This window comes from Gallus gallus, chromosome 23 (genome assembly GCF_016699485.2).
Source record: "Gallus gallus isolate bGalGal1 chromosome 23, bGalGal1.mat.broiler.GRCg7b, whole genome shotgun sequence".
Classification (NCBI taxonomy): domain Eukaryota; kingdom Metazoa; phylum Chordata; class Aves; order Galliformes; family Phasianidae; genus Gallus; species Gallus gallus.
Window position 1 is genome coordinate 3566300 of NC_052554.1, and position 26918 is coordinate 3593217.

General features: G+C 56.6%; 4 protein-coding genes across 10 annotated transcripts; 2 read left to right on the forward strand and 2 right to left on the reverse strand.

Annotated features, from left to right (window-relative positions):
• Positions 1-361: 361 nt before the first annotated feature.
• PDIK1L (PDLIM1 interacting kinase 1 like) lies at positions 362-12799 on the reverse strand. Of its 5 annotated transcripts, none has more exons than XM_001232837.7 (3): positions 12087-12153; positions 10540-10841; positions 362-8006 (listed from the first exon to the last, which is right to left on the reverse strand). In XM_001232837.7, exons 2-3 carry the CDS (start codon positions 10822-10824, stop codon positions 7266-7268), a joined length of 1026 nt encoding a protein of 341 aa, XP_001232838.1. In that variant the 5' UTR covers positions 10825-10841; positions 12087-12153; the 3' UTR covers positions 362-7265. The 5 variants fall into 5 exon arrangements, with proteins under 5 accessions (XP_001232838.1, XP_040507816.1, XP_046759651.1 ...); XM_040651882.2 differs by having other exon boundaries at positions 10540-11835; XM_046903695.1 differs by having other exon boundaries at positions 11923-12153.
• A 1461-nt stretch (positions 12800-14260) lies between these two features.
• TRIM63 (tripartite motif containing 63) lies at positions 14261-17370 on the forward strand. Of its 2 annotated transcripts, none has more exons than XM_015297754.3 (9): positions 14261-14461; positions 14553-14722; positions 15669-15837; positions 16101-16196; positions 16298-16531; positions 16657-16679; positions 16794-16918; positions 17007-17078; positions 17192-17370. In XM_015297754.3, exons 1-9 carry the CDS (start codon positions 14303-14305, stop codon positions 17200-17202), a joined length of 1059 nt encoding a protein of 352 aa, XP_015153240.3. In that variant the 5' UTR covers positions 14261-14302; the 3' UTR covers positions 17203-17370. The 2 variants fall into 2 exon arrangements, with proteins under 2 accessions (XP_015153240.3, XP_015153241.3); XM_015297755.4 differs by having other exon boundaries at positions 15672-15837.
• Positions 17371-18154: 784 nt separating this feature from the next.
• SLC30A2 (solute carrier family 30 member 2) lies at positions 18155-20281 on the forward strand. Its single transcript, XM_046903719.1, has 8 exons — positions 18155-18298; positions 18512-18711; positions 18865-19011; positions 19086-19239; positions 19313-19487; positions 19611-19716; positions 19797-19931; positions 20013-20281. Exons 1-8 carry the CDS (start codon positions 18246-18248, stop codon positions 20156-20158), a joined length of 1116 nt encoding a protein of 371 aa, XP_046759675.1. The 5' UTR covers positions 18155-18245; the 3' UTR covers positions 20159-20281.
• A 560-nt stretch (positions 20282-20841) lies between these two features.
• On the reverse strand, positions 20842-26410 carry EXTL1 (exostosin like glycosyltransferase 1). 2 transcript variants are annotated; one of them, XM_015297760.4, is made up of 11 exons: positions 25292-26410; positions 23178-23271; positions 23002-23109; positions 22784-22903; positions 22583-22715; positions 22390-22508; positions 21975-22070; positions 21810-21896; positions 21477-21637; positions 21236-21407; positions 20842-21157 (listed from the first exon to the last, which is right to left on the reverse strand). In XM_015297760.4, the coding sequence occupies exons 1-11, from the start codon at positions 26221-26223 to the stop codon at positions 20975-20977; spliced, it is 2205 nt and encodes a 734-aa protein (XP_015153246.2). In that variant the 5' UTR covers positions 26224-26410; the 3' UTR covers positions 20842-20974. The 2 variants fall into 2 exon arrangements, with proteins under 2 accessions (XP_015153246.2, XP_040507678.1); XM_040651744.2 differs by lacking the exon at positions 20842-21157 and having other exon boundaries at positions 21237-21407; positions 21810-21868.
• Between the last annotated feature and the right edge of the window lie 508 nt (positions 26411-26918).

The window sequence follows — 26918 nt, forward strand, 5'->3', positions numbered from 1 at the left end:
CCTGCATGCAGGCACTGCGGCCAGAGCCATACCCCAGTGCTGGGGACACAAGGCTGGAGCTGAGGCCATAGCAACATCCCCCACACCAGGGCCTGTCCGAGCTCTGCTGGCCCAGAACAAACCCCACTGAAAGTGAGGCAGGACCAACTCGAGGAGGAGGACCCCCCGGTGCAGCACTCGTCCCCCCTGCAGGATGCAGCCAAAGCAGAGCAAACAATGCTCCAGAGGAAGATGAGGAAAAGCACAGGGGAAGAGGCTGAGAAACCCATGCTGGGGTTGGGATCTGCTGCCCTCCCACACAGAGCACTGATTGCCACCTGAGGGAGGAGCAGACCCCATTGTTAATGCCAGGCAACAGCAATCAGTGTTTCTCAAAACACGTTTATTTTGTGAGCTGGAACACAGCCCACCGTTCCGGTAAGGACAGCTGTGAGTTAAGAGCAGCCTTCGGTTCACCTTTCTGTGGCGGATGCGGGTGTTCCTGTGAGGCACTTCCAGCAGGCGCCTGCAACTTCCCCTGCGCTGGGAGAGGGACGGGCAGACAGACACACACACACACAGACAGACAGACTCCACTGGGGGGGCACATACAGCACATATCGACTGCTGAACTGTTCAAATCCCAACAACCCCAACTCCTTTGGGGATACAAAAGGGGATGGTTTGAGCGGCCCTTCCTGGCACTGGGATGCTGGGCAGCTCCTGCTTCCCTGGGTGAGGCAGTGAGGCTTTGTCACTTCAGCTTAAGCAGTTCACCCCATCCATCAGCCTCTGACAAAAGCACCGGAGTCACACAGATGCTCAAAGTCTCGTTATTTAATTAAGGCTGCTTTTCTTACAGCCCCAACGCTGACTGTAGTTACATGAGGGCCTCAGGTTTGGATCTGCTCATGGGGTGCTTCCAGCCCTCGTGGTGGGAGAGAAGAATTTGAGGAAGCCCTCAAAGGTCAAACAGCCGGGAGCGATGCTCCTCCTCCAAAGTGACTTTTCAGAGTGCATCCAGCTCTGATTAAACAGCTCCACTCCCAGCACGACCTCCTCTCTCCTGGCAACAGGTAATTGCATGCCCCACCTCATAAAGGACATCACATGCTTCAGGAGGAAAAGCAGAAGAGTGCTGAGGCCAACAGGGCCCATGCACGGCTCTGATCCACCCCAGAGGAGCAGCCCCAGGAGGAGGCTGAGGCTGTCCGTGGCCAATTGATGCTGCAGGGAGGATGGGAGGCTGAGCTGATTTCCAGAGGGGGAATTCGGCATGGCTGGCAGAGCTCACAGCCTGCTCCTGCAAAGGGGGAGAAGTGCTGTTTGTACAGTCATTAGGACACTGACCTATTGCCCCTGCATGCCCCAAGCAAAGCTGTGGGCCAGAGAGACTCCTGGGGGTAGGGTCTGACCCTGAGGAATGGCCCCACGTGCCCCAACAGCCCAACATGCACCAGGATATTAGGAAAAGCAGAAGGGGTAACAGCCCCATCTGTGGACTATTGCATGTAAGTGGTAAATAAGTGGATCTGAGTAATTTTCACTTCTCAGGAGTTCGGTCTGCCCACAGGAGAGTGGTCAGTGCCCCTCAGTCACCTTTCCAGATGCATTTCTCCTTTGAAAATCACTAAGGCTGCGGTGACCAGGTGCAGACATGACTGTAAAACTGATAATGTTACCATCTGTTGCTACTTGTCGGCTTACTTTCACAACCCACAAAAGCCCCTTCTGGTCTGAGGCCACGTAAATGCCATGGTCAGGAGAGCAGCTGAAGGGAGCTGGCAGGCTCGGGGCAGTACGGCTGCACGCCAAGGGCCCGAGATGCACGGACTTCTACTGGGGAGCGAGCAGGAGTGGAAGGTCTGCTACACTAGCTTAAAAATATCAAGGGCTCAAATGGGCATCAAATGGGCATCAATAAATCTGAAACCAACACCTAATCTAAGGCAGCCATCCACGAGCTCTTGCAAGCAGAAACCGGAGAGCAGTGGGGCAGTGAAGAAAGACCCTGAGCTTCACACAGACCTTCGTGCCCTACGGATGAACCTTTGGAACGCTGCGGGAGGTGGTTGGCCTGGATGACTTCTGGAGCCTGCGTCTGGGGAGTAAAGAAGCTATTGGGAGAGGTGGGAGGAGCTGCTGTGATGGAGGGCCTCCCCAGGGTGTGTCTGTGATGAACCGACCCCCTGCTACAGGGGACCCACAAACACTGTTATGTTGCTTGGTTTCATTTCAAACCGCAGAGTCTACAGAGGCCTCTGGGCACCACTTGCAATTCTAACACTGCTTCTCCCTCTGCCCACTTTAAAAAATGCAAAGCAAGTCAGCGATATCCCCCAGCACCCCACCCCAGCATACTTTACCTGGCTAAAGTGCTGGAGAGGCGTAAGCTGTCTGTGGGAGGCACTGCAGGGAGGCAGCCTTCCTCCTCCTCCTCCTCCTCCTCCTCACCCAGTCTCACAGCAGATGCAGCTCCGACTCACCACCTGCAGCTCCAGTTTGCCAGCTGCCAGCTCAGCCCACAGGTCAGGCACTGTGCATCCCTGGGCAGCACCATCTGCTCCTCACCAACCGCAGCCCTTATGCAACTGCTTTGTGCTTCAGGCACCCAGATAAACCTGGAAACTCATGTGGGAACAGTGTGACTTAAAGGAGAGTATCACCTGGGCCATGGCTCCTCTTGCAGTGATGCAGTGGGTTGCTGGCTTATCTCTTGGGTCACTCAGCTTCTCCACACTTCCCCTGCTCTGCTTATAGAGGCAAAGCATCTCAGACTGCCCCAAATACTTCGAGACTCAGTGATCAGATAGAAGCAGTAGTTTATTCCAGTACTTCCACCTCCTGCCCCTCTCCATATGTAGGGCAGGCACCCTGGACAGTTTGTGACATTTGATACGAGTCCCTCTTCCCTAACGGTGTGTAAGAATAGCCAGCACTTTGCATAGACTGCTCCTCAGACCCTGACCAAAAAGGAAATGAAACTCAGCTGCTCAAGCTGCCCTGCTAACTACACTTCAGTCCTTTAACGACCTCTCACTGGGACAGTGCTGCTTGGATTTACAGCACAGGTCCCACAGGAAGGACTGAAAGCACAGCAACACCATAAAGGATTCACAGGATGTGGGTACACCAAAGCAGAGAGTAAAGCAAAAGTCGTTTGTGCTGTCCACAGTCCAAAGTGCACCTGAGCGTGTCTGCTCAGTGAGACACTGCGCAAGAGAGAGGAAAGAAGAGTGATTTTGAAATGCAGGCATCCTTCCAAGGGGCAGGACCTAATCCCAAGCACAGGGCAACACCTGCCATCACACTGCAGCTCGAGCAGCAGCTGCGATTGGGTGGCTCTGAGGAAAGCTCTGTTTAAAAGAACACAAAGCAAAAAATATACAAACAAGAGGAGTTCACAACCTCAGCAGGGCCGAGCAGGGATCTCACAGCCAAGCCTTGCCTGAGGAAACAGGACAGAACCTGTGGGCTCTGCAGAACCAGGAAAATAAAGCAGAGCTTGGGTTATTGGAGCTGGGATGCAGCCTTACACATCCTACCTGTCATGGGGCATTTCTTCACATTATTTTTCAATGCACTGAGTATATTTCAAGTGTGTAGGTTTTGTTTTCTTCATTTTATGGAAGAAGAATTCAGCCTTCATCTGTGTTCAAAATCACTGCTCTTACAACTAATCAGAGAGGCAACTTTCTCCTTTAATTAAAGTGCTTAATTATCCTTTAACGGAAAAGAACCACAGTTTCAATCCCTTTCTCTTTTGCAATGACTGCACTGACATGCAGCTCTGAGCACACAGCTCTCAGCCAGGTGGGGATCTGCCTACGTGCAGCACCACGATACGCAGGCAACAGCAAACTATGCAAATGCATTGGCACCCAACACAAACAGCTGGGTCTGTGCTTCATGGTGGGCTAACAAACAGAGCAACAAGGTAACTTAGTGTTCCCAGTCTGGGCTATTCCCACTCCCAGCCTGCACAACAACCCTTTGCTTTGGAACACTCTTAATTAAAACATGCAAGTGACTTTAGACTCTTGTGCCATGTATAAGTAATAGCGTTTCCTCGCCTTAATTTCTAAGGTTTCCCAGGGCATGTGAAACCAGCAGGTCACCATCACCTCCCCAACCTCCAGGGCACCATTTACATCTGGTTCAGCCCCAGGAGCACACCGGCAGCCCAGCAACTAAAAAGAAGCTGGGCTAGATCAAACAGCATTCAGACACCAGAGGGAAATGTGCAGGAGGATGCTCACCAGGCTGTGCTCAGCCCTCTGCACGGGGGATCCCAATTTGTTAGAGGAGGGGGCAGCAGGGCTCACCACCAGCAACAACCAGAGGCTTCTGGGTGAAATCTTCCTATTCCAACACTCAGAGGGAGACTCCCTGCAAGGGAAGGCTGGCTGCAGAGAGAGGAGCATCAGCGCCCAGGAAAGCAGCAGCATTTGGTTCACAGCCCCAAAAATCCAGTAAGACCAGTAACAGTAACAGAGCCTGCCAGAGATTTCCATACAGTCCAGGATGGTACTTGTACTGCTTGTAGCAACAGCTCCCAGCCCATACAGGATATAAGAATACTGCTGTGCCTTTAATCCCGTCTTTGAAAACGAAGCAGCACGCCCAGAGGAGCAGTGCTTTGATTCTTAAGAGGCTCAGCATGAGCAGAGGGATCCATGAGGCCACAGCTCCAAAAGCCAGCTACTTTCAAACCCAGCACGGCCCTGCTCTGTCAGAGCAGCACACTACATACCAGTGACAGCTCTACACTGCCTCTGTCAGCCAACCCAGCACCTTTTACGAGCTAAAATCACTTACAGTGTGACCGTGGTGAACTGCTACAGCTTACTGCTATTCTAGCAAAGCAAATAAACCATCCTGAAGCTTGGCTGAGAGCGAGATGGCTGTGCCAACTGAAAGGAAAGGAAAGCACTTCTCAGTAGAGTTCAAAAGCTTCATTGAAATTCATATTTTATTAAAAAAAAAAAAAGGCATGAACGTAATAAGTTACACAATCTCTCCATTATAAATCCTGCATAAAATATATATTACAATTTTTAAAGAAAGATTTGAAAAACCTTTTATGAATGCTGAAGAGTATCTTGACTTTGTGTCGTGCTGGTGAACAATTCTGTAGCTGCTACAAGTTTATCATAAGGCTTTAAAACAAAGACCTCAACAACAAACAGAACACACACCTCAAGGACTACCACTCCGCATGAACCAAGGACATGCTCAGTGTCACCCACCAGCAACGCTAAGCACCATGAGAGGGATTTCAGGTACCCCCACCCTTTAAAGTGGCAATCAGTGCAAACAAGTGCTGTGGGAGTCAAAAAACATTTTCTCTGTGCCATTCATTAGCACCCAACTCTGCAGTGCAGCTCGGCAGCACGCTCAGTGTTCAACCTTTGAAGTGCTTGAGGAGAACAAGAGGATTTGGAAAGCACCTTAAAGGTAAGTGCTATTTTTCTGTAGTAGTTTAATGCTGTAAGATTAACATAGCTGATTCTGTCTTTTGGGTGGGCAGGCGAGAGGAAGAAGCTAATGTATTTCCAAAACCTCCCAAGTGTAACATGGAAGATGATACATCCTCATTGGATGACCAGGGCTGGGATGGAAGTACTGTAGAAGTGCTGGCACAGAGAGCAAGAGGTTTCTTCTGCTCCTGTCGGTAACACACTGAGTCCTCACTTGTAATGAACCCAGTTAAAACATGAGAATGAGCAGATCTCCACTTCCAGAGCACAAGAGGTGCATCTCTGCTTGTCATCCACTACCCACAGACAGGTTCCAAGCCTAGTCCCTGCAGGGACAGCAGCACAACCCTGCTGTCACATCCATCCCCACCAACTGATGCTCCCAGAGGTGCTCTGCTGCACTCAGCTGATGGATCACCTGAGAGTTCCTTCTTCTGAACATTAAACATTGCTTTGTTTCAAGGCAGCAATGCTTGTCTGAGCATCCCTGTTTAGGTGAGCTGCCTTACACAAAGTGATGTGAAGTGACAAGAATTAAGGGCTAAGGATCTTGTGTCTGCTGCCACCAGCACTGCACCAGGTCAGAGCTACAGCTCAGAACTGCTGCTGCAGTCTGTACAGCCACAGACTTCTGACAGAGTTAGAATCCTTTGCTTCTGGAGGAACAAGCAGTAATTCTGCCTGTGCTGCTTATTCATACAAGAGAATGTGTGTGCTCCATGAGACAGCCACCTTTTCCTCCTCATCACTCCCAGGTGACAGTCAGCACCAGGCAGAGCCCATGGGCAGTAACATCCAATCCAGCTGTGCTGGAACCATAACTCTGAGTGCTCTTAAATCCAGTGCTTCAATGCTGCTGGATTCCCTCACTGAGTGTTCACATTCTCATGATGGAAGCTCACAGTACTCTCCTATTCTAAGTACTCAGGTTTGCTGCTGGGCTATAGGTAGAAGAGCAGTGAGCATGTTGTGAAACTGTAGATTAGTGGATTAATAAGGTATTTGGTTAGTAGGAGAAAGCAAAATTGAATGATTAATGACCTCACCAACATGCTAGCACCCAGCTGCAGACACTTGGCATTGGACTCCCTCAGTGCTGAGCTCCTTGGGCTGTGAGTGCAAAGCTTGGCCACCTCAGCACTCTGAGAGCTGCTGACACACTTGCATTGCATTTTTTGCTCACAAAGTCAAGTCTCGGACCCTACCTTTAACATTAGATAAAAATAAATAATAAAGTTATTCCGGACCAGGGAAGGAATGATTCTCATCCATCTTCTTCACCCAGTTTTCTAGCAGACCCCAAACATTCAGACCCACAGCAAATAATTTAGGAAAAGTGTCATTTCCCCATGGAATGCAACACACTTGCAGGCATACGCTCTCAGTCACTCATATGCATAAATATATACACAGTTACTTTACAAACCTGAAGATTTGCACTACCAGCATGCAAATCTCTTCTTCCAGGAGAGTTCCTAATACTGATATAGGAAACTGGAATGTATTAAATACTCTGAGATATGGCTGGAAATCAAGTCTCAGCTCCTAGGATGTCCCACTGCCAACGTACACAAATGAACATTGTCACATCTTAAGACTTAACACATAACATCCTGGAAACAAACACAACGCATCGCTAACACAACTGCCAACTCACATTCTTATAACATATGGAACTCAAACAAAATTCCATCAATAGAAACTACACCCTGCAGGTCTGAGATCGGGCTCGTTTCTTTACTGCCATTAAGTTGCACCATCAGCTGGGCAAGGAGCAGCTCTTCCAAGAGATGACCACTCTGCAGGTCACGTGTCCCAGCTGCTGTCTTTAAAAGCTATGTTGACTAATCGCAGCTCTAGTTCAAAAGCATCAGGACGGTCCTGCGGGTTGGCAGCCAGCATTTCCTTAATCAATTGTTTCATCTGTGCATTCATGGATTTTTTCTTTACGGGGATGAGCAGTTCCATCTTAGGGTTTTCTAGCAGTGCCTCTCCAACAGGCACGATTGCTGCCCCCTGCTTGACGTAACTACCCAGGAGTTCTTTCTTTGTCTCTGTGTCTATGAATGTGATTCTTTCTAGCATTGCCCAGATTATGATCCCCAGTGCAAAAATGTCTGCTTTGGCAGTGTAGTGTCCTTCCCAGACTTCGGGGGCCATATAGAAGTCAGTCCCACATGCAGTCGATAGAAAACACTTATTTACGTTGACTGGTTCCTCAGGATTCTGTCCTGAAGCTGAACATACCTTACTCAGCCCAAAGTCAGCTACTTTCAGCGTGGGCTCCAAGTCACTGGCATCCATCCTGCTCTGCGATATCAGAATATTGTCAGGTTTGAGATCACGATGAATAATCTGATTTTTGTGCAGGAAAGCCAGTGCACTGCTGAGCTGAAGCATGAAACTGGTGTTGGTCTTGCGGTTAGGTTTTCGAGACAACAGATACTCATTCATATCTCCTCCATCACAGAAATCCATTACAAACCAAAGGTAATAAGCGCTTCTGGGGTCAAAGACTATTTCTCCTTTTAATGAGGTCTCTACAAGCTGCAATGAGGAAAAGAAGTGTCACAACTACCTGATGACCACAAAAAATATAAAGATATGATGGAAAAAAAAAAGCACAAATTGTGGATCTTCCTCTCAACAACCCTGAGAGTAAAGTATTGCAACTGGTGAAAAAGTTTATGCAAAACTTATGATTAAAAAAAAAAAATCACAATGTATTTGCCAGCCTTATTTGTGTATGTGTGAAGCATATCGACCTCACGCTCCTACCCAGAAGCCAAAGCCAGCCCCAGATAACAGCTTTTTGAAGGATATCAATTAGTCGTTGCACTCCCATCTGTTTCAGCTGGACAGCGTCCCACCCATTTCGCTAACTCCAAGTACAAACACAGCCTCAACCAGGAACCCCTGCACAGCACCACAGGGCTGTGTTTGTCCATGAGGGCCTCACCACGCATTTTTAGAGCCTGCCCTCCATCCCTTACACGTGAATGCATTCTAGCAAGCGTTAGCACAGGATCTCTTAGCTCAGGAGAATGCTAATCCATAGGCACAGCTCAACAGCTGCTGCAAGCAACACCTTTCTCACCACAGCACACTAGCTATTTTCTAGAACACAAGCAGAGAATAACTCCAGCAGCTAGTTCCAACGGCCACTCTGTACAATGTGCAACATAAACCAGCAATTATGCTTGCTCTCTCTGCTCACACAGCTACAAATCTGTCTTTTCAGCTCCTCTGAGGTGGCTCTTCGCATACTCTGGAACGTAAGACTTGCTATTATTTCTGTTAGCAGTAAACCAAGGTTTACTAAAGCAGATGCAGCCTCTACAGGCCTTCAAAAGTTAATACAGCTATTAATACATAGAGAGACATTTTAAAATGCTTTGTAAAAAATGGGGTTTTTTCACCATCCAAGAGCAAAATTAGTAACAAATTGTAACTACATTTAATTGTGAGCACAGTTAGTACTCAAACCAACTTAAGAGCAATTCTGTGTTAGAACTTTAACTGTTTATTCGGGGTTTACAGCCAATAACAGCGAGATGGGAACCGCAGCACAGGAGGGAGCAACTCCAACACACAGCTCTTCCCTCCACTCAGCCTCACTGGAGCTCTACTTGGGTCTCAGTTCAGAACATCAGGATGACAGAATTCACCTCCAGATCTGGGACTGCAGCACAAGGAAGCCACGCCAGCTCAGAGCTCACTATACAAGCCCTGCTCAGCTGACAGCAGTTACAGCACCTGCCCTGAAGCACTGCAGGAGACACCAACAGCCCTTCCCAGGCCTCCTCACACCGCACCAGTTCAGCTCGGCAGTGTAATATCACCTGGAGTGGGCAGAAGAGAGGGCAAGCCAAGGGAGATCTGGGTTTCTCTCTTTCAGCGTACGCTATCATAAAGTGATCTCTGCATTCAGCTCTGCCCTTTGCTCTTCTCTGCTCTTTGGAGCAGGAAAACAACTTGCAGCATTTGTGCCCCAAACACGGGCAAGGTCTGCTCGCTGCACTGCTTGCAAAACCTGGTGCTGCAGTGACCTGGAAGCTCTTTCTCACTCACAGTCCCACCCTGCAGCCTCCCTCACACCCCTCTTTTTTTCCCCCAAACTGCTCCCTATGCAGCTGCCTGCAAGTCTGACGCAGTATCTTATAGCTCCACTTACAAGATAAGGTACTACTTTTTCCCCATACGAGCTGATGAGTATTATTTTACCATAATCCCTTCGTGGCAACGTGCCAGTGACAATGACTGAGCTATAGCAAGTTGACAAAGGCAAGAATCCTTTCTCAGGCTCACAGAGTACCCAGCACAACGGGATCAGAACAGCCGTGAAGTGTTGGCAAATGAGTGCTCACTAACAAAAGGTTCAATGTCAGCCATGCAAGAATGACAACAATAAAAACTGAAATGATAGAAGCTGATCAGGGATAACACAGCAAATGTTTAGCAGGCCGCTGACTTTTTAACATCAGAGAGACAAATGTCTGCCAGGGGATGATTAATAGCTGGGGCAGACTCCTAGCAAGCTCCCCATGAGCTTTCAGGTCCTTCCAGAGCTACGTATTGCTCAGAAATACTTGCCTTCCAACTTCTAGGCAACTCAGTTTTCAACAGTCCCACATAAGGAATAGCAGTATTTACTCTTCTATTCCTCTGCATACCATACATTTACTTCTCTTTGACGTTATTTACCCAAACAAGAAATTAAACCAGCTCATTGAGCTCTCTTAATTGCTTACTACTTCTTCAAACGTTGGCTTACTATATCAAGACAGCCTCTTCCCCTTCCAAAGGCATCTGACATTAAGAAATTCTTCATAGCTCTGCCTCAAGACATCCCCCAACTTAGCAAAGCAAGTCCTGGAGCCTTTAGAGTGGCATGGCTTCAAATTAAAAGACGCAGGTGATTGTTCAGTAGATATGCTCTTTTAAATACGTAAAAGAAAGCAAATGATACCCTCTCCTACCTAAGCATACCTCAAAAAAACCATCTTAGCTACCCACCTCCTTCCCTCCCAGCTGCACATCCACATAAGCACTTCCACCCCATTACCTCAGCTTCGTGTACCTGTAAATAAAGGGAGGAACTGGAGCCATGTGACATCTTCTGCACCATGCCATCTTTCTGCAAGATGCACTCCTCCAGGTGAATGACGTTGGGATGCTGGCTCTTGATACTGCTAAGTGCCCAGAACTCACGCAGAGCTAGTTCCACGTTCTCTGGAGCATGGCACCGAATCTTTTTCACTGCCACCCGTGCAGAGGTCTTCCTGACGACTGCTTCGTACACCACACCATAACTGCCACGACCAACCTCCCGTATTAGATCGTACTTAGGCTGGCTACTCACCATCTTCAAGATCAAGGGTTCTGGGGAAGGGGGAAAAACCCACAGAACTATAACTTATGAACAAGAACTGAGCTGTGTTTTCCCCCATACGGCCTGGCGTGGCAATGCCAGGTGCACCAACACCCTGCAGCGAGCAGGGCGGTACCTCTGAGCATTGCACTGAACGCAATGCTGTGCTCGAGCGCTGGAATACTTCAGAAGTCACTCTGTAAGCTTGCAGCCATGGTAAGGGCTGGCTAACACATCATTTGGGTGGGACTGCGTGATTTCAAACACAGCTCAGCGTTCAAGAAGGCAACAATTCAAACCTAGGATTGCACTGCGCTGAGGCAGGGCTATCCCATACCCTGCTGCTCCTTTCTCTCAGTGTCTTTTGGGAATTTCTATGCGAATAACAGGACTGTTTCATGCTCTCCATCCACACCCGGGATATCAGAGAGGTCCTAGCTGAAACCTGAGGCTGAGGAGCAACGGATTGAAACAGAGCTGACTTTTAAGGAGATGACTGCATAGGTAAAGATTTGCGTTATAATTTAGCAACGTTTTCTCTCTTGTGGCACTAAGATGAGAGAGGAAGTTTCACTGGCCTTTTTGCATGACTACAACTTCCCAACTAGCTCCTGTTGTCACAAAAAAAAAGAGTCAAAAAGGGAAACTGGCAGCAGCAGCAGCAGCGCCCAACTGACTTCCAGTTACTCGACAGGATAAGGGCCGGAGCGATGCTCTACGAGGAAAACAACGCACACAGCTCGGGGGGAGGAGGAAGGGCAGCCCCACACAGCGCCCCGCGGGACCCCAACACGGCGGCAGCTCCGTCACACGCGGCCCGAAGGGCGGGACGGGCGGTCACACAGCGGCCGCGAACAGCGCGGGCTGCGACGGCAAAGCCGCAGGGAGAGCAGAACCGCCGAGCTGGGCAGCGATAGGGGCAGCGCTCTGCCAGCGTGCGAGGCAGGGAGGATCGCATCAGAGTTATTAGCGGGGAGCTCGCAAGTGATTCCAGTGCGGTAGGAACTATTTGTTTGAAAAAAATAAAGAGACAGAGAGAGAGAAAGAGAGAGAGAGAAAGACAGGCATCGTCAGTGCGAGGGCACCGCGCACACTCCAAGCTCCGGCGAACCGAGGCCTCGCTCGGCCCCGAGGCGGCACCCGGATCCCTCGCGGCGCTCCCACAGCGGCGCTCCCCCCCCGCCCGTCCCCTCAGCGCTCGGCCGCTCTGTGACGCGCGGCGGAACCGCGCAGCGCCCGCCAAGGCCCCGCGTTACCTCAGCACCAGCGCCGCGCCGCCGCCGCCCGGCCGCCATCATAGGGCCCGACCGCGCGGCCACGCCCCCTTCCGCCGCGCCGCCTCCTGATTGGCTGCGGGGAGGGGGGCAGGGAGAAGCGAAAGTGATGAGCATGCGCACGCGCATGCGCACAACTCACCCAGCGGCGCGCGCTGCGACCGTTGGCGCTGTGTTTGTTGTTGCGTCTGTTTGTTTGCTTGCTTGCTTGCTTGCTTGCTTGCTTGCTTGCTTGCTTGCTTGCGTTCCCTCGCTAGCAGCGCTGCATTTTGCAAGGACTCTCCTCGTTTAGCCACGCGTGTATGTACGTATTTGTTTAGCTAAGCCTCTGTTTCTGTATTTATCCGTTTCTTCGTTGCTCGGGGTGGGACAGCAGCCGAGCAGAGCCCCTCGCTCCTCGGCTGCGCTTTGGCTGCGTGTCTGCAGCGCAGCTTTGCAACGACAGCCCTTTTATTCATTTACCTCTGTGTTTAATTACCCGCTCTCACCTATTTATTCATTTACCCGTCTGTTTACCTATCCCTCTATTTACCTATCTGTTTCTTTATCCATTTATTCACTTTATTCACCGGCAGAGTCTCGGGGCTCCTCCGCTGTCCTCAATAGCAGCAGGGAGCAGACGGGGGCTGTTTGCGTGCAGCGCTGAGCTCAGCGCCCCGGGTTGGTTGGCAGCCGTGCCTGCGCTGCTCGGAGCCAGCTGGGGGCTGAGGAGGGCCGGGAAACCGATTGGGGCTTTACAGCCCATCCCTTCTTGGGAATCCCTTTCACAGAGCCCAGCAGTGATGAGTTCAGCGGGCAGGGCCAGCACTGGGACAGGTGTGCATCCGGTGGCCACCCCCTTCCCTCCCCCCCCCCCCCCCCCCCAATCCCCACAGTGTGCTCTCAATGTACAAAACTCCCTGGAAGGGCTCCCAGTGCCAAAATGGGGACAGTTTTGCAAGATGTGCTTGGCTGGCCTCGGTGTGGTCACTCGGTTGACATGTGAGAGCCTTCCTGGAAGGAGCGTCTGGAACAACCGCAGGCTGCCCCTCTCCGGGGGGTGCATCTGTGGCAAAATCAGAGCCCCTGCATCACGCACCCATGGGCCTGTGTCCCTGTGCACAAGTGTGCCCATACAGCTGTGTGCCCACGTATCCATGTAGTCATGTACCCCGTGCATCCTTGCAGCCTATGTGCCCATGCACCCAAGTACACATGTAACCTCATACTCATGTACCCCTGTACCCGCATACTCATGCATCCATGTGCACTCATGCACCTGTGCACTCCTACACCCCTCTATACAGATACCTGTGCATCCCTGTTCCCATGTATCAATGCATCTGTGCCTCTGTGCCTGTAACTCTGTGCTCCCACCACTCACACACCCCAGCAACTCAGCACCCGTCCCTTTGGGCACTTGCTACCTCCTGCCCATGGGCTCTGTGAGGAACAGAGCAGCCACCTCACCCCACCCCGTCCCGTGACCCACAGCAGAGGTGTTATAATTATCCTCTCCCCTGCAGCTGCCAATATTTACAGGTCTCCCTGTGCACCGGCGCTGTGATTTGGAAGAACACCCTGTTTACTGATGTGCCAGCTGACAGCGGGGCAATGTGATCGGGGCCGCTCCCAGCAGGGGCAGTCTGGAGGGGCCACGCTCCTGTTTTCCTGTTGATGTTTCTGGGTCAGGTTTTGCAAACAAGCGCAGGGCACAGCCGGGCAGGCGGGCTGTGCAGCATGGTGCTGCTGTCCTTGGAGACCTCCTTGCAGGCTGCCGCATGGATTTTTGGGGTGCAGAGAAGCGTGAGGAGGGGAGGGTGTATGCACCAAGCGCATGTGCTGCATGGTGCTGCAGTTCAGCTAGAAAGCCATCAGCTACCCTGCAGGTGCTTTGCACCCCACAAGCGGTTGCATTTTGGGGGTGCAAAGGGCAATGCTCCATGCAACCCCCCAGCCTGGCGCTTCCTCATCCCAACTCCCCAGCAGCATCGACCCCCCCGGGTCTCCTGGTGTCCCCCAGTGGGGCCATACGGACAGCATGTCCCCAGCTTGTTTACTGCGGCCGCGCGCCTCGATTGTCACCGCCATGTGACAGGTGATGCCTTCGGACAGCCGAGCCGGCTCCACGTGACTGCCGGGCGATGGATAAAAGCTGTGCGAGGGGCTCCGGCTGCAGAACTGGGGTTGCTCTGAGGAGGAGCAGCAGTGCCGTGCCGATGGATTTCCAGCCCAGCATCCTGCGCGATGGCAGCCCCATGGAGAGCCTGGAGAAGCAGCTGCTGTGCCCCATCTGCCTGGAGATGTTCAGCAAGCCTGTGGTGATCCTGCCCTGCCAACACAACCTCTGCCGCAAGTGTGCCAACGACATCTTCCAGGTGAGATGAGGACCCCCCTGGATGTTGCCCTGCTCCGGGATGCTCTGCGGGGGGCACCTGGGGACACCCCGATGTCCCTGTCCCCCTCCAGGCTGCCAACCCGTACTGGCAGAGCCGAGGCAGCAGCATCATCTCGGGAGGCCGGTTCCGCTGCCCTACGTGCCGCCACGAGGTCCTGCTGGACCGCCACGGTGTCTATGGGCTGCAGAGGAACCTGCTGGTGGAGAACATCATCGACATCTACAAGCAGGAGTTCTCCAGGTTGGTCCCAGGGGGACGCAGGGACAGCCACGTCATTTTGTTCTGGACGAGAAACTGGGGGGCTGGCTTGGTTCTCCCCCCCAGCTGTCCCTAACCCAAATCTCCACCTCACAATCGAGATCTCCATTCTCAACTCAGATCTTCACCCCCAGCCCAAATCTCCACCTCCCAGCCCAAACCTCCCTCCCAGCCTGTGCCGTTCTGGTCTGCGGTTGCTCCCTGGGGACAGGGGGAACCTGGGGGGGTGGCAGAAGAACGAGTGCTGTCCCCACCCTGGCACTCTACAGCTTTGGCTTTAAGTTGAAGATAAGGGGTGTGAGGGACAAATCCAGGCTCTGCCTGTGACAGCAGGGAGTGATAAGGGACAGGGGGACAGCGTGAGGGGTCTGACGGCACTGCTCAGTGACAGAGGTGCAGTAGGAGGGGGACAGACAGGGGGGTGATGTTTTTTTAAAGGACCCAGACATGTGGGTTCGTCTCCCCATTCTCCTGCCCCACTGTAAATATTGTTCCAGCGCCATGGGAACAGGGATGGAAGGCACGTGGCAGGTGGCTGCAGCCCCCGGGGGGGAGCTGGCGAACCCCCCAGTGGTGACTCAATGGCTGTCACCCCCCTGAACTCCCTGGAGCCCCTGCCCAGGTCATGCGTTGGATGATAATAATAAATGCCAGCAGCATGCAGCTAAAATTAGGAGCTTGTGCAGCATCCCTGGAGCGTGGCCTCAACTGCTGCCATGGCTGATGACACACGGCTGCAAATTGGGCTTACTGGGAGTGCAGGGGGTGGGGGCCAGGATCTGGTTATGGGGCAGCAGTTCTGCATTGGTGGGAAGGTCAGTGCTGTGGGGATGTCACCGTGGTGGGAACGTCACCATGATGGGGACATCAATATGGTGGGGACGTCATCATGCTGGGGATGTCATCGTGGCTGGGCTGCTCTCTCCAGCAGGCCACTCAAGAAGGGGGAGCACCCCATGTGCAAGGAGCATGAGGACGAGCGGATCAACATCTACTGCGTCACCTGCGAGGTCCCCACCTGCTCCATGTGCAAGGTCTTCGGTGCTCACAAGGACTGCGAAGTGGCCCCTCTGCAGAGCATCTTCCAGGGCCAGAAGGTGCCATGGGGGGGACACGGGGCCACTGTGGGGTATGGCCAGACCTGGGCGATGTGCTGAGCTAGGGTGGCTGCAAATAGCATTGGGATGCCTCATGGGGTATTAATAGGCAGCGGGCTGACTTTGACCAGGAGACAGCCCTATATTTAGTGCGATGCCCCCCCTCTCAGCCTGTGGGATGGGGGCGGACCGTGATATCCTGGCAGCACCCATCCCTGCCCTGCAGGGGTTAAAGCTGCTTCTGTCCGTCTGTCCCTGCCCAGAGCGAGTTGAACAACTGCATTTCCATGCTAGTGGCGGGGAACGACCGCATCCAGACCATCATCTCCCAGCTGGAGGATTCCTGCCGCAGCACTGAGGTGAGGGACAAGGAAACGTGCCCCCAGAAACCAAGTGCTGGGGGAGGCAGCCCCTGAGCAGGGGACATAGGAGCTGGAAGGACACAGTTTTGTCCCCACAGGAGAACAGCGAGGCAGCCAAGCAGGAGCTCTGTGCACGTTTTGATGCGTTCTCAGCGCTGCTGGAGGAGAAGAAGACGGAGCTGCTGGGACGCATCACCCGCGAGCAGGAGGACAAGACAAGCTTTGTGCAGGGCCTCATCCACAAGTACAAGGAGCAGCTGGAGAAGTCCAGCCGGCTGGTGGAGACGGCCATCCAGGCCATGGAGGAGACCGGCGGGGCCGCCTTCCTCATGGTGAGACCTGCAACCCCTAAGGCCCTCACTTTCCGTGGGGAACCCCTTATGCCACATCCTGGTGGCACAGGGACACGCTGGGTGCTGCTGCTCTGCCACCCTCACCTTTCCTCTTGCTCCCACAGAACGCCAAGCAGCTCATTAAAACGTAAGTGCCCGAACTGGGGAAACCTGGGGGATCCCCATCCCCTGCCAGTTGTGGGCTATATGGCTCTGCTCTATGCTTGGGGCTGTGGGACCACTGCTGTGCTCCCTCCCCCAGGATTGTAGAGGCCTCCAAGGGCGGCAGGCTGGAGAAGATTGAGCAAGGCTATGAGAACATGGATGCCTTCACAGTCAGTCTTGAGCACCTCGCTGATGCCGTCCGCGCCCTGGACTTTGAGCCAGGTAATTCCACCCCAAAAACCCCTCTGGGACCTGGCAGTGAGGGTCCTTCAGCAGCTGCCCCTCGCTGACATCTGGTGCCTGTTTGCAGATGAGGAAGATGAGTTTTATGAGGAGGTGGAGGAAGATACAGGAGACACAGAACCCGAAAGGGTGGTGGCAGGTAGGGCCGTCCCTCTCTGTGCCAGCATCACCAGCATCACGGCAGAACCCCCACAGACAGAGGGGATGATGGAGGATTGATGAAGTCCCACTCACTGCCCTCTCCCTCTGCAGCCCCCCAGTAGGACGCAGGATGTCCAGGACAGAACCTGGGGACACACTGACGGGGCCGGCCATCCAGCTCCAGTACAGGACACTTTTCTATACGGGTGCCAAGAGGACTATTCCGCACGTTTTATATGTTCCTTGTTTTGTATATAATTGTAATGGAGTTGTGTATTTTGTACAGAAAACTGGTGCTCCGGCCTTTTTTTTTTTCCCCCTCCTCACCTCTCGTTTTCTCACTGGTCCCTGTGATGGCATTGGGGATGTGGGAAGGTTCCCTGGTGTGGGACCAGTGCCCCATTCACAGCCTAATTAACACCTCCGGTGGCGCTGGCACCCCGTGCTGGCTGTGCTCCCGGGATGTGACAGGTCAGCACCCAGCAGGATTTATCCCAGTGCTTACCCGGCCTCAGGGACATGGGGTGACGGTGCTCCAGACTCTGCCAGTCCCAAAAGGGGACAGTATGGAGCTGAGTTCACGTGGGTCCAAAATCACGGCACGGTCGGGTTCTCCTGTGCCAACATAAACCCAGCTCGGGGTTGAGGGTAAACTGAGGCAGCGCTGAAAGTGGTGCTCAGTGCTGTGCTGTGACTGCAGTCAGCCCCACAGCAATCAGTGCTGCTCCTGGGGGCAGTGGGGGGCAGTCACTGCTATGGGGGTGTCCAATTGCAAACCCCAGGTGATATCCGCCTGCCCATCTGTTGGATTTAAACTGGGGGGGGGGGAGGAAGGGGTGTTCCCATGGTGGGGAGGGGGCACACGGGGGTCAATGCAGCCCCGTCCTTGAGAGATGCAGCCACATCCTGCGTGCAGCATATGATGTGCCCCTGGGATGCACGTGGGGATGCCCTGGGGTAACCCCCCCTGACACCGAGAGCCCCCCGGCTGCGGGCTGCGGCACGGCCAGCCTGGGGCGAGGCTCAAGCAGGCGCTTTGCAGCCGGCCTGGCCCTCCTCCCCCGGCCTGGCTTTGCACACGAGTCCCGGCGCTCCACACGGCCGCGGCCACAGCTGCCACCAGCGCCGGACCCGCAGCGGGGTCACCAGCGCCGGCCCCCGCAGGATGGCAGCGGGAGGAGGGGAGAAGCAGCAGCTGCTGGGCGAGGGCACGGGCAGGTAAGGGGGTGCACGGGGGGGGCTGGGGACCTGCGTGAACCCCTCTCCTCACGGGGCTCCCACATGGGGTCCGCTAAAGCCATCTGTGCAGGGAGAGGAGCTGGGGAAGGGGACATGTAGGAGCAGGGTTGAATGCAAAGAGCGGGCTGCAGGTCCCCTCCTCCCTCCACCACATCCCCCAGCCGGGTGCCCCGATGTCACCTGTCCCCGCAGGTCCTACCTGGGGATGGCACAGAAGCACACAGTGGGCTCTGCGCAGGGCCAGGCGCCCACCCTGGAGCTGAGCGCACGGCACCGCCGGCACTGCCATGCAGGGGGGGCTGGCAGTGACCCCCGGCAGCAGCAGCGGGCGCGCAGGAAGCTCTATGTGGCTGCTGGCATCTGCCTCATCTTCATGGTGGGGGAAGCTGTGGGTGAGTGAGTGCTGGGTGACCACGTTGCCCTGCTCGGCCCCTCTTGTCCCAGTCTGCACAATGGGTGCAGGCGTGGGGCAGGCGGGGCACCCCGTTTTGCCGTGGGGTGACCATGTGTTGGCTCTGGATGGGGATCCCCCATTCACACCACAGGTGGGTACCTGGCGCACAGCCTGGCCATCCTGACGGACGCTGCCCACCTCCTGACGGACTTTGCCAGCATCATGATCAGCCTCTTCGCCCTCTGGGTGTCCTCACGTCCCGCCACCAAAACCATGAACTTTGGCTGGCACCGGGCAGGTAACCTCAGGATCCTGCTGCAGCCCCACTGCGTGCCGTCCCCATGGCACGGTGACATCGAGGGCTGTCTGCAGAGATCCTGGGGGCCCTGCTCTCCGTGCTGTCCATCTGGGTGGTGACGGGTGTCCTGGTGTACCTGGCGGCCCAACGCCTGCTCTTGGGTGACTACAACATCGAGGGCAGCGTCATGCTCATCACCTCTGCCTGCGCCGTGGCCGTCAACATCGTGTACGTACAACGTGCTGTCACCCCCTGGGCAGGAGGTGGGTGGCTGGGGAAATCACTGCTGCCCTGCCTGCAGGATGGGGGCGGCTCTGCACCAAACTGGGCATGGGCACAGCCACGGAGGGGCTCATGAGCAGCCCCACACCCACGAACAGCCCAACGCCAGCGTCCGTGCCGCCTTCGTCCACGTGGTGGGGGATCTGCTGCAGAGTGTCGGCGTCCTCATAGCATCCTACATCATCTTCTTTAAGGTCTGGGGGGGGAGGGAGACATGGGGGACACAGGCTTGTCCAGCCGTGAGGTGAGATAGGGCTGAGTGCCAAAGGGGATTTGGCTGCACGTGGGGGGGTTTCACCTGCTCCCACCCCTCCCAGCCCGAGTACAAGTATGTGGACCCCATCTGCACCTTCCTCTTCTCCGTGCTGGTGCTGGGGACGACGCTGACCATCCTCCGCGATGTCCTCCTCGTCCTCATGGAGGGTAGGGAGCCCCCGGAGGCTGGGGACGTGTGCCCCCCTCCCATAGGTGCCTTGTCTCCATCCCATCCCGTGTCCCTGCAGGCACCCCCAGGGGGATGGATTTCAACGCCGTGCGGGACACACTGCTGGCGGTGGGCGGCGTGGAGGCGGTGCACAGCCTGCACATCTGGGCGCTGACCGCCTCGCAGCCGCTGCTCTCTGTGCACATCGCCATCAGTGAGTGCTGCGGGATGAGGGGCCGGGGGGTGGGACGAGGGGGCTCCCCCGGCCCCCAACACCCCGCCGGGCTCCTTGCAGATGCGGGTGCCGACGCGCAGGAGGTGCTGGAGGAGGCCAGCTCCCGGCTGCAGCGTGCCTTTCGCTTCCACACCACCACCATCCAGATCGAGAGCTACTCCGAGGACATGCGGGACTGCCGCGAGTGTCAGCCCCCCAGCGACTGAGCAGCGCTGAGCCCCGCCGTTCCCCCCCGTCCCTCTCCCACCAGTTTTTTTTTTAATGCGAGGAAAATAAACGCGAGCAAACAGCAGCGCCGGGTGCCCGCGGGGGACGGCCCAGGGATGGGCGATGTTGAGTCTGGAGGCAGCGGGGCTTTATCGGGGAGTGACGGCAGTGGGAGCAGAGCCAGGGCTGCAGGAGGGGGCGGGGGGCAGCGCTTGCTTCGCTTTTCACTATTTTAGCTGAGAAAAGCGTCTGAAACAACGCTTTCCCCTCCCCCCCCCCCCCCAGCTTTGGGGAGCGCTGGGGGGACAGCGGGGTGCAGGGGTGCAGAGGGGGGAGCCTCCGGTCCCACTGTCCCGTTTGGGGGAGGGAGGACCGGCTCGCCCTGCTCTCACCCCTTATCGCTGCTCTGTTTACTTTTGGGAAGCTCAGCCCTCCCGGCCAGCTGCTCGCCGAGTGGGGATGGTGGCAGGAAAGCATCACGGGGACGGAGTGGTGGCCCTGCAGTGTGTGGAGCAGGGATGGCTATGGGGCACCCGTGGCCACAGTGCAGCTCCCAGTGCTGTGTTGCTGCTGGGGGACCATACCCAGGGGCACAGCGGTGGCTGCTGAGCCCAGAGGTGCTGTGAGGGCTGGCACGGTGCTGTGCCATTGCTGGGTACAGAATGCTCACCCCACACCAGACTTTGCACCTCCACCGACCTTTATTGTACTGGTAAAACCCAATCAGGAATAAAGCCCCGTGGCAGTGCTTGGTCCAGGAGGGCTGTGCCGTGCCCTGCGAGGTCTGTGCAGGGGTATGGGCTGCACGGCTGAGCTCAGGGCTTCTCCAAGTAGCGGTATTTCTTGCGCAGGACAGAGACCTGGTCCTTGAAGAGCACTGGGTCGAGGCGCAGCTGGGAGGACACGAGGGGCATGGAGCCAAACCAGTCCACCAGCTGGTTGAGGCAGTCCTGCTGCTGGGAGAAACGCCGGCTGCTGCCCGCTGCCGTGCCCTTCACCTGGGTGGGAGGAGAATGCAGGGTGAAGGGCTCTGCCCAAAGCCAGGGGGTTCCCTGAACCCCAGGACACCATCCTACCGGCTGAGACGCGGCTTCTTTGTGCTGCTTCCACTGCGTGACCTTGATGGGAGGCAGCTTAGTGACAGCAGCCACCAGCAGGTTCATCAGGATGTCCTCGCAGGCAGCCAGGCTGTCCACCAGCTCCTGCAGCCCCGTGGGGAGGTACTCCGTGAAGAGGCTGTGGTAATACCTGTGGAGAATGAGGAGGGCAGGCCTCAGCCTCGCAGCCCCACGGGGCCCTCCCCATCCACCCGGCTACCTGTGGTAGAAGGCGGCGGTGGTGAGGACGATGGAGAGCTTGTTGGTCCACCTGGAGGTGTAGCCCCAGCGCTTCTGCTCGGGGTCCCAGAAGTGGCTCCACGCAGAGAAGCCCACGATGCGCTCAGGGAAACTGCGCCACACCACGAAGGCAAAATCCACCTGCAAAGGGCAGGGGATGGCATCACACAGCCCACAGGGACCCGTGAGAGGAGGCCGATGGCAGCCCCATTGCCTGTCCCTGAGCAATGGGATATGGGGACAGCACTCACTGCCAGCCCCACAGTGACCACCGCGCATCCCACCCGGATCCATGGGGCTGGGAAGGGCTCACCTCGCTGGTGGAGAGGCTGCTGTGCTCATCCAGGCTGAGCACTGCGTCCGTCCCGATGGCTGCATATGGGAAGAAGCGGTCGCTGAGCTGCAGCAGAGGTGGGAGTTCAATATGGGATGTGCCACGGGGTGTGTACCCCAGCTCCCTGCCTCCTGCTCTGCGTACCTTCGTCCTGCCCTGGATGATGGTGAGAGGCACAGCAGTCTGTGGCCACGTCCCGCTCGGTGGCGGCGGCTTCTCGCAGCTCCACAGCACCAGGATCTGTGGGGGGGGTTGGAGGTGCAAAGGCACAGTGGAGGGGCGTTCCCTGGAGTCTGTCATCAGTGTTTGCAGGGCAGCTGGGGCTGAACCCTCCTGGTCCCTCAGCGGGACCGGCTTCAGCCCGGCTCTCCACATAGGGCTGCACCTCTTCCATCCAAAAACATCACACCAGGATTTGGACCACCCCCAGAATAAAAGCAATGGGTGGTCCCATTGCTGCAAGCAGGGGACATTGAGGGTGATACGAGCACTGCCACATTGCCACCCCTCATCCCACCCCAATCCCACCCCAGCCCTTCCCAGCCCTATCCCTCCCCACCTGCGCACAGTACTGGGACCTGGAGACAGCCTGGATGAGCCTGAGGGTGGGCTGGGAGAGGGAGCCCAGCGGGGGGGCAGCCCGGAGGAGTGCTGTGAACTTGTCAGAAGGGCCAGAGCCTGCAATGTGGGGGAAAAATAGAGGTGTAAGGGCAGGCACCGGGCACACAGCACACTGCGGTGCGGGGTCCTACCGTGCTGCAGGTAGTAGAAGGGGAAGTCCCCGAGGTGCGTGGAGAAGTCGGGCAGTGCCAGCAGCCCCCCGGGCAGTGTGTTCCAGAGGAAATGGGAGCGTGAACGGTGTGGGAGCAGCCGATCCCGGATGATCTGCGTGGGGACATCAGCACCCCAAGGTGGCCCTGGTACCCGGGGGAGCTCTATGGGGCCGGGCTCACCTCCAGCGTGGTGTGCACGATCTTGTCGACGGAGGAGAAGTACGCGTCCCACAGGAATTGGGTCTGCTGTTGGAATGCCAGCACGCGCTCCGGGCGGATGCAGCGGACGGCAGAGGGGATCTGCAGGATAGGGGGGATGGGGTTCTCATATCAGACCCCGCCACCCCCCCCCCCCCGGGTCAGCCCCTGGTGCTGGGCATGGGGCAGCACTGCAGTACCTGCAGGAGCAGTCGCTCGCTGCCCACCACGGCCGCTTTGCCCCAGTCGATGGCCTCAGAGAAGGGCAGCTCCCAGCCGTCGCTCAGCAGCACTGGGATGCAGGCGGCCTGCACAGGACCCCATGAGCACAGGGACACCGGGGATGGTCCCTCATGTCCTCACAGCCCCCTGGTACCTGCAGTGCCTCCAGGAAGCGGAAGGAGCCCAGGCGCCGGCCACGGGGCACGATGCAGAAGGTGGAATTGTGCAGCAGCTCCTGGTAGTCAAACCTGGTGGGGGAAGGGGAGTCAGGCGTGGGCTCAGCACCATCCGCTCCCCAGCAATGAGGCACAGTGCACAGCCAGCACCCAAATCCCTGAGCCCCAAACTGCGCCGAGTGTTGGCACCACTCTGGGGGGGCTGCGGGCAGTGCATCCCCCTGGCTATGAAAGCCCCTTCTGTGCAGCTGCAGGGAGAGGCATTCACAGAGCACTGCGACCGCACCGGAAAATCCAATATTGACGTTTGGGTGGGACAGACCCTGTCTGTTCCTGCACATAAAGAGGATGGGTCCTGGGTGGGATGGGGGAGACTCCGAGGCCAAAGCAATGAGGGATATGCGCTGACACCAAGGGGAAGGTCCCCTGGACCTGGCTGTGGTGAGGATGTGGGGTCAGCAGTGGCCACCTTCAGGCCGGGGCAGCTGATAGGGTGGCTGTGAGGTAAGGATGAGCCCCCCTGTGTGTGCTGCAGCATCCCTGCAGGAAGCCAGCCCAGCGCTGAGGCGTCAGCAACACAAACCTTCAGGAACAAAATGCACCTCCAGAGAACCCATCCGATCAAAAACTCCATGGGCACGCTCTGCCTCGGCCGTGTCCCAGGGACACCCCACCGCCACCTGCCCCACAGCAGCGTGATGTGTCCCCAATGGCCGAGCATCCTTCCCTCGCAGGCGGCCGTGGTGGGGAGCCTGGCGCCGGCCGGGCTGCGGGGCCGACACCTCCCGATGCAAACACTCCGCTCCTGACGCACTGTGGTTTCCGGGCAATTGCGCCGTCAGGGCTTCCTTGTTTTGTTAGGGCCGGGCCGAGTGCCCACCGTGCTCCCTCTGCACGGCCCCTGTGCAGCTCCGGCCGGGCTCGGTGCCACGGGGGACCCGCGGCGGCAGGGAGCCCTCCCCGAGGCGGGTGTGAGGCGGCGGTAGCGGGGCAGGACTGTGGCATGGCCACAACTGCCCTTTATCCGGCACAGAACCAGTTTGTTTGGGAGTGAGGAGGGCGATGCTGCCCAGAACAAGGCTGGCTTCTTCTCCTGTGGTTCAGTGGCATGGCTGTTTCCTGCGTCCCCAAGCAAACAGTGACATCTCCAAACCTCGGAGTGCCATGTCCCTGGTGTCCTGTCCCCACTGCCCCTCTGCTGCTGTCCTACCTGGGGACATCTGCTGGGGCAGGAGGCCATACATCCTTGGCCAGGTGTGATGGAGATAGTGATGCCTTTCTGCCCAGGTGTCCCACGGGGACAAGCAGGACAAGACACATGGTCACACAGGAGGACACAGACGTGTGCCACGTGCTCACCATCAATCTGCTGTCTAAAGCTGTCCTGGGTGAGGTGTAAATCCCCGTGTATCACAAACAGCATTAGGGGATTACCTGGGCTGGGTGTGAGGGGGCTTTCCTACTCCATGGTGCAGGACTGACCTTGGGCCCCATCCCACCAACCCACCACATGTCCCACTGTCCTGACCCCAAGAAGGCCCCACCATGAGGGCTGATCCTCCTGAGCTGCCCTGAAGCCCTGGCTAATCCAAGTGCCTGCAGCCCCGGCTCCACTTTTACCTCCCAGCACCTCCTAAGATACTTTGAGGATGGTGTCCCATACTTCCCATCAGTTCTCATGTGGCTGTGAGCTGTTCCAAAGCTGCAGGCAGGGAGCCCACGCTGTGATGTCCACACCAGGATGCCCAAACACCCGTTTTTATGGGACTTGGAGCTGAGCTGTGCTGGGGGGAAGTTTCAGGCTCATCTCCAAAATAAACATTTATGTTAGGGGAGGACAGCAGAGGGGAGAAGAAAAGCATCATTCATCGGTGTTAGGAAAAAGAGAAATCGTATTAGGAGCAGCAGTGGCAACTGCGGATCAGAGCTGCTCTCACCGGATCGCTCCAACTTTAATACAGAACGGGACAGCCTCAAACCACCAGCACCTCGCTGGATGGAAACGGAACCAGGAGAGCCCCAGGCTGCCCCCATTCCCTGTGCACACCTACGGAGCCTCACCCCCACCTGGCCCCGGCCCCATCCCACTCACTTTTCATAGTCCACGTTGTCCTGGTCGCAGCGTGTGTCCTTGTGCCTCTCCCAGTCCTTGCCGTGCCTGCAGGTGGTGAGCGACACGATGTCCTGCCCGTTGTGGATGTGGTGCAGAGCATTCCTGGTGCCGGAGCCGATCCCGGTCAGGTAGCGCTTCCCCTTGAACACCAGCAAATATTTCTTTTTTGGGGGCACCGAGTTGTGGTGCAGCCACCCCCTCTGCCCGCCGCGCTGCGGGTGCTCCCTGGGGAAGAGAGGGATGGAGACATCGAAGCCGGGCCTGAAGTTCTTGCTGTGGAAGCTGGCCTTGGCCAGCATGGCGTGGCCGATGTCAAAACCCAGCTCCTCGGTGTAGTTGGGCCACGTGCCCGCATACAGGTTGAAGATGAGGTGGTTGCGGCCGCTGTTCCACAGCGGGAAGGAGCGGATCCTCTGCTCCACGCCGCGGACGTAGTGAGCAGAGAGGGGGTCGCGGTCCAACGTGTCGATGCTCAGCACGAAGAGACACGCTTCCTCGGGGCGCGGGGTGTAATAACGCGAGCGCTCGATGGAGCTGAGGATCTTGCTGTAGCTCTCCGACATGGGCTCGCCGTGCTCCCGTGGGTATGTGAACACCTTGAAGCCATTCTGGCAGCGGGAGGCATCGAAGCAGCTCTCCATGCGGCACCGGCTGCCCTGGGATGTGCTCAGCTGTGCCACCCGCCGGGCCCGGGGTGAGGGCTGCGCTGTGTCCGTGCTGCCCTGCAGCTCCCAGGGCTCCGCAAAGCTGTGCAGCAGGGTACGATCCGCCCAGCGGGGCCAACTCCTGCGAACTGCGACGTTCCTCCTGGGAAAGAAAGTGAAACGGCGCAGCTGCTCTCTTCCAAAGAAGAAAAGCAGAAGCCAAGAGGCGAGGAAAGTCAGGAAAAGGTATTTCTTCCTGGTCTGCATAGGTTCACGAGCTTCTCATCAGGCTCGGATGGGTAGTGGGGTCCGGTGGAAAGAACGGTGTTCCCGACCCCAGGTGGAGCGGCTCCTGGTGCTCACTGCCGCGCAGTGTGGGGATGGGGGACCCCGCGATCCTCCCTCCGTGGGTGTCCCACTGCCTCCCCTCCAGCGCAGCGTCCCTTTCACTCCCGGGCTCGGTGCAGCGACGGTCACATTTCCCTCTGCCTTCTGGCCCAGCTTCAAATCCCTAGGGAGGGAGCGAGGTCGCATGATCGCTTCCCTTCCAACCGGGTCAATCCCGGCGGGACTCCCCCCGCAGCCTCCGGGAGACAACGCCGGCTCACCGCCCCCCCCGTACCTCCGCTGCTCCTCCGCTGTCCCGGCGCCGATGTCCGCTCTCGGTCGGTGCTGCCCGCGGGGTCCGGCCGTACCGCAGCCCCGGCTCCGCATCCCTGGCGCGGCCGCACGGCGGGGGCCCCGCGCTGCCCTAACGCCGCCGAGGGACGGCTGTGGGGCAGTCCCCGCGCTCCATCGGCCCCGCTCCCCAGGGGGGGTCCCGCCGCGCTCCGCCGCTCACTGCGCCGGGGGCACCCCCCGCTTCCCAGCCCCGTGTTGCGCCTCCGGGGGGTGTCACTGTCCCCGGGAGTGTCCCTCTGCTGTCACCTTATTAATTGGGCTGCCCGTCCGTCCGCCTCCCA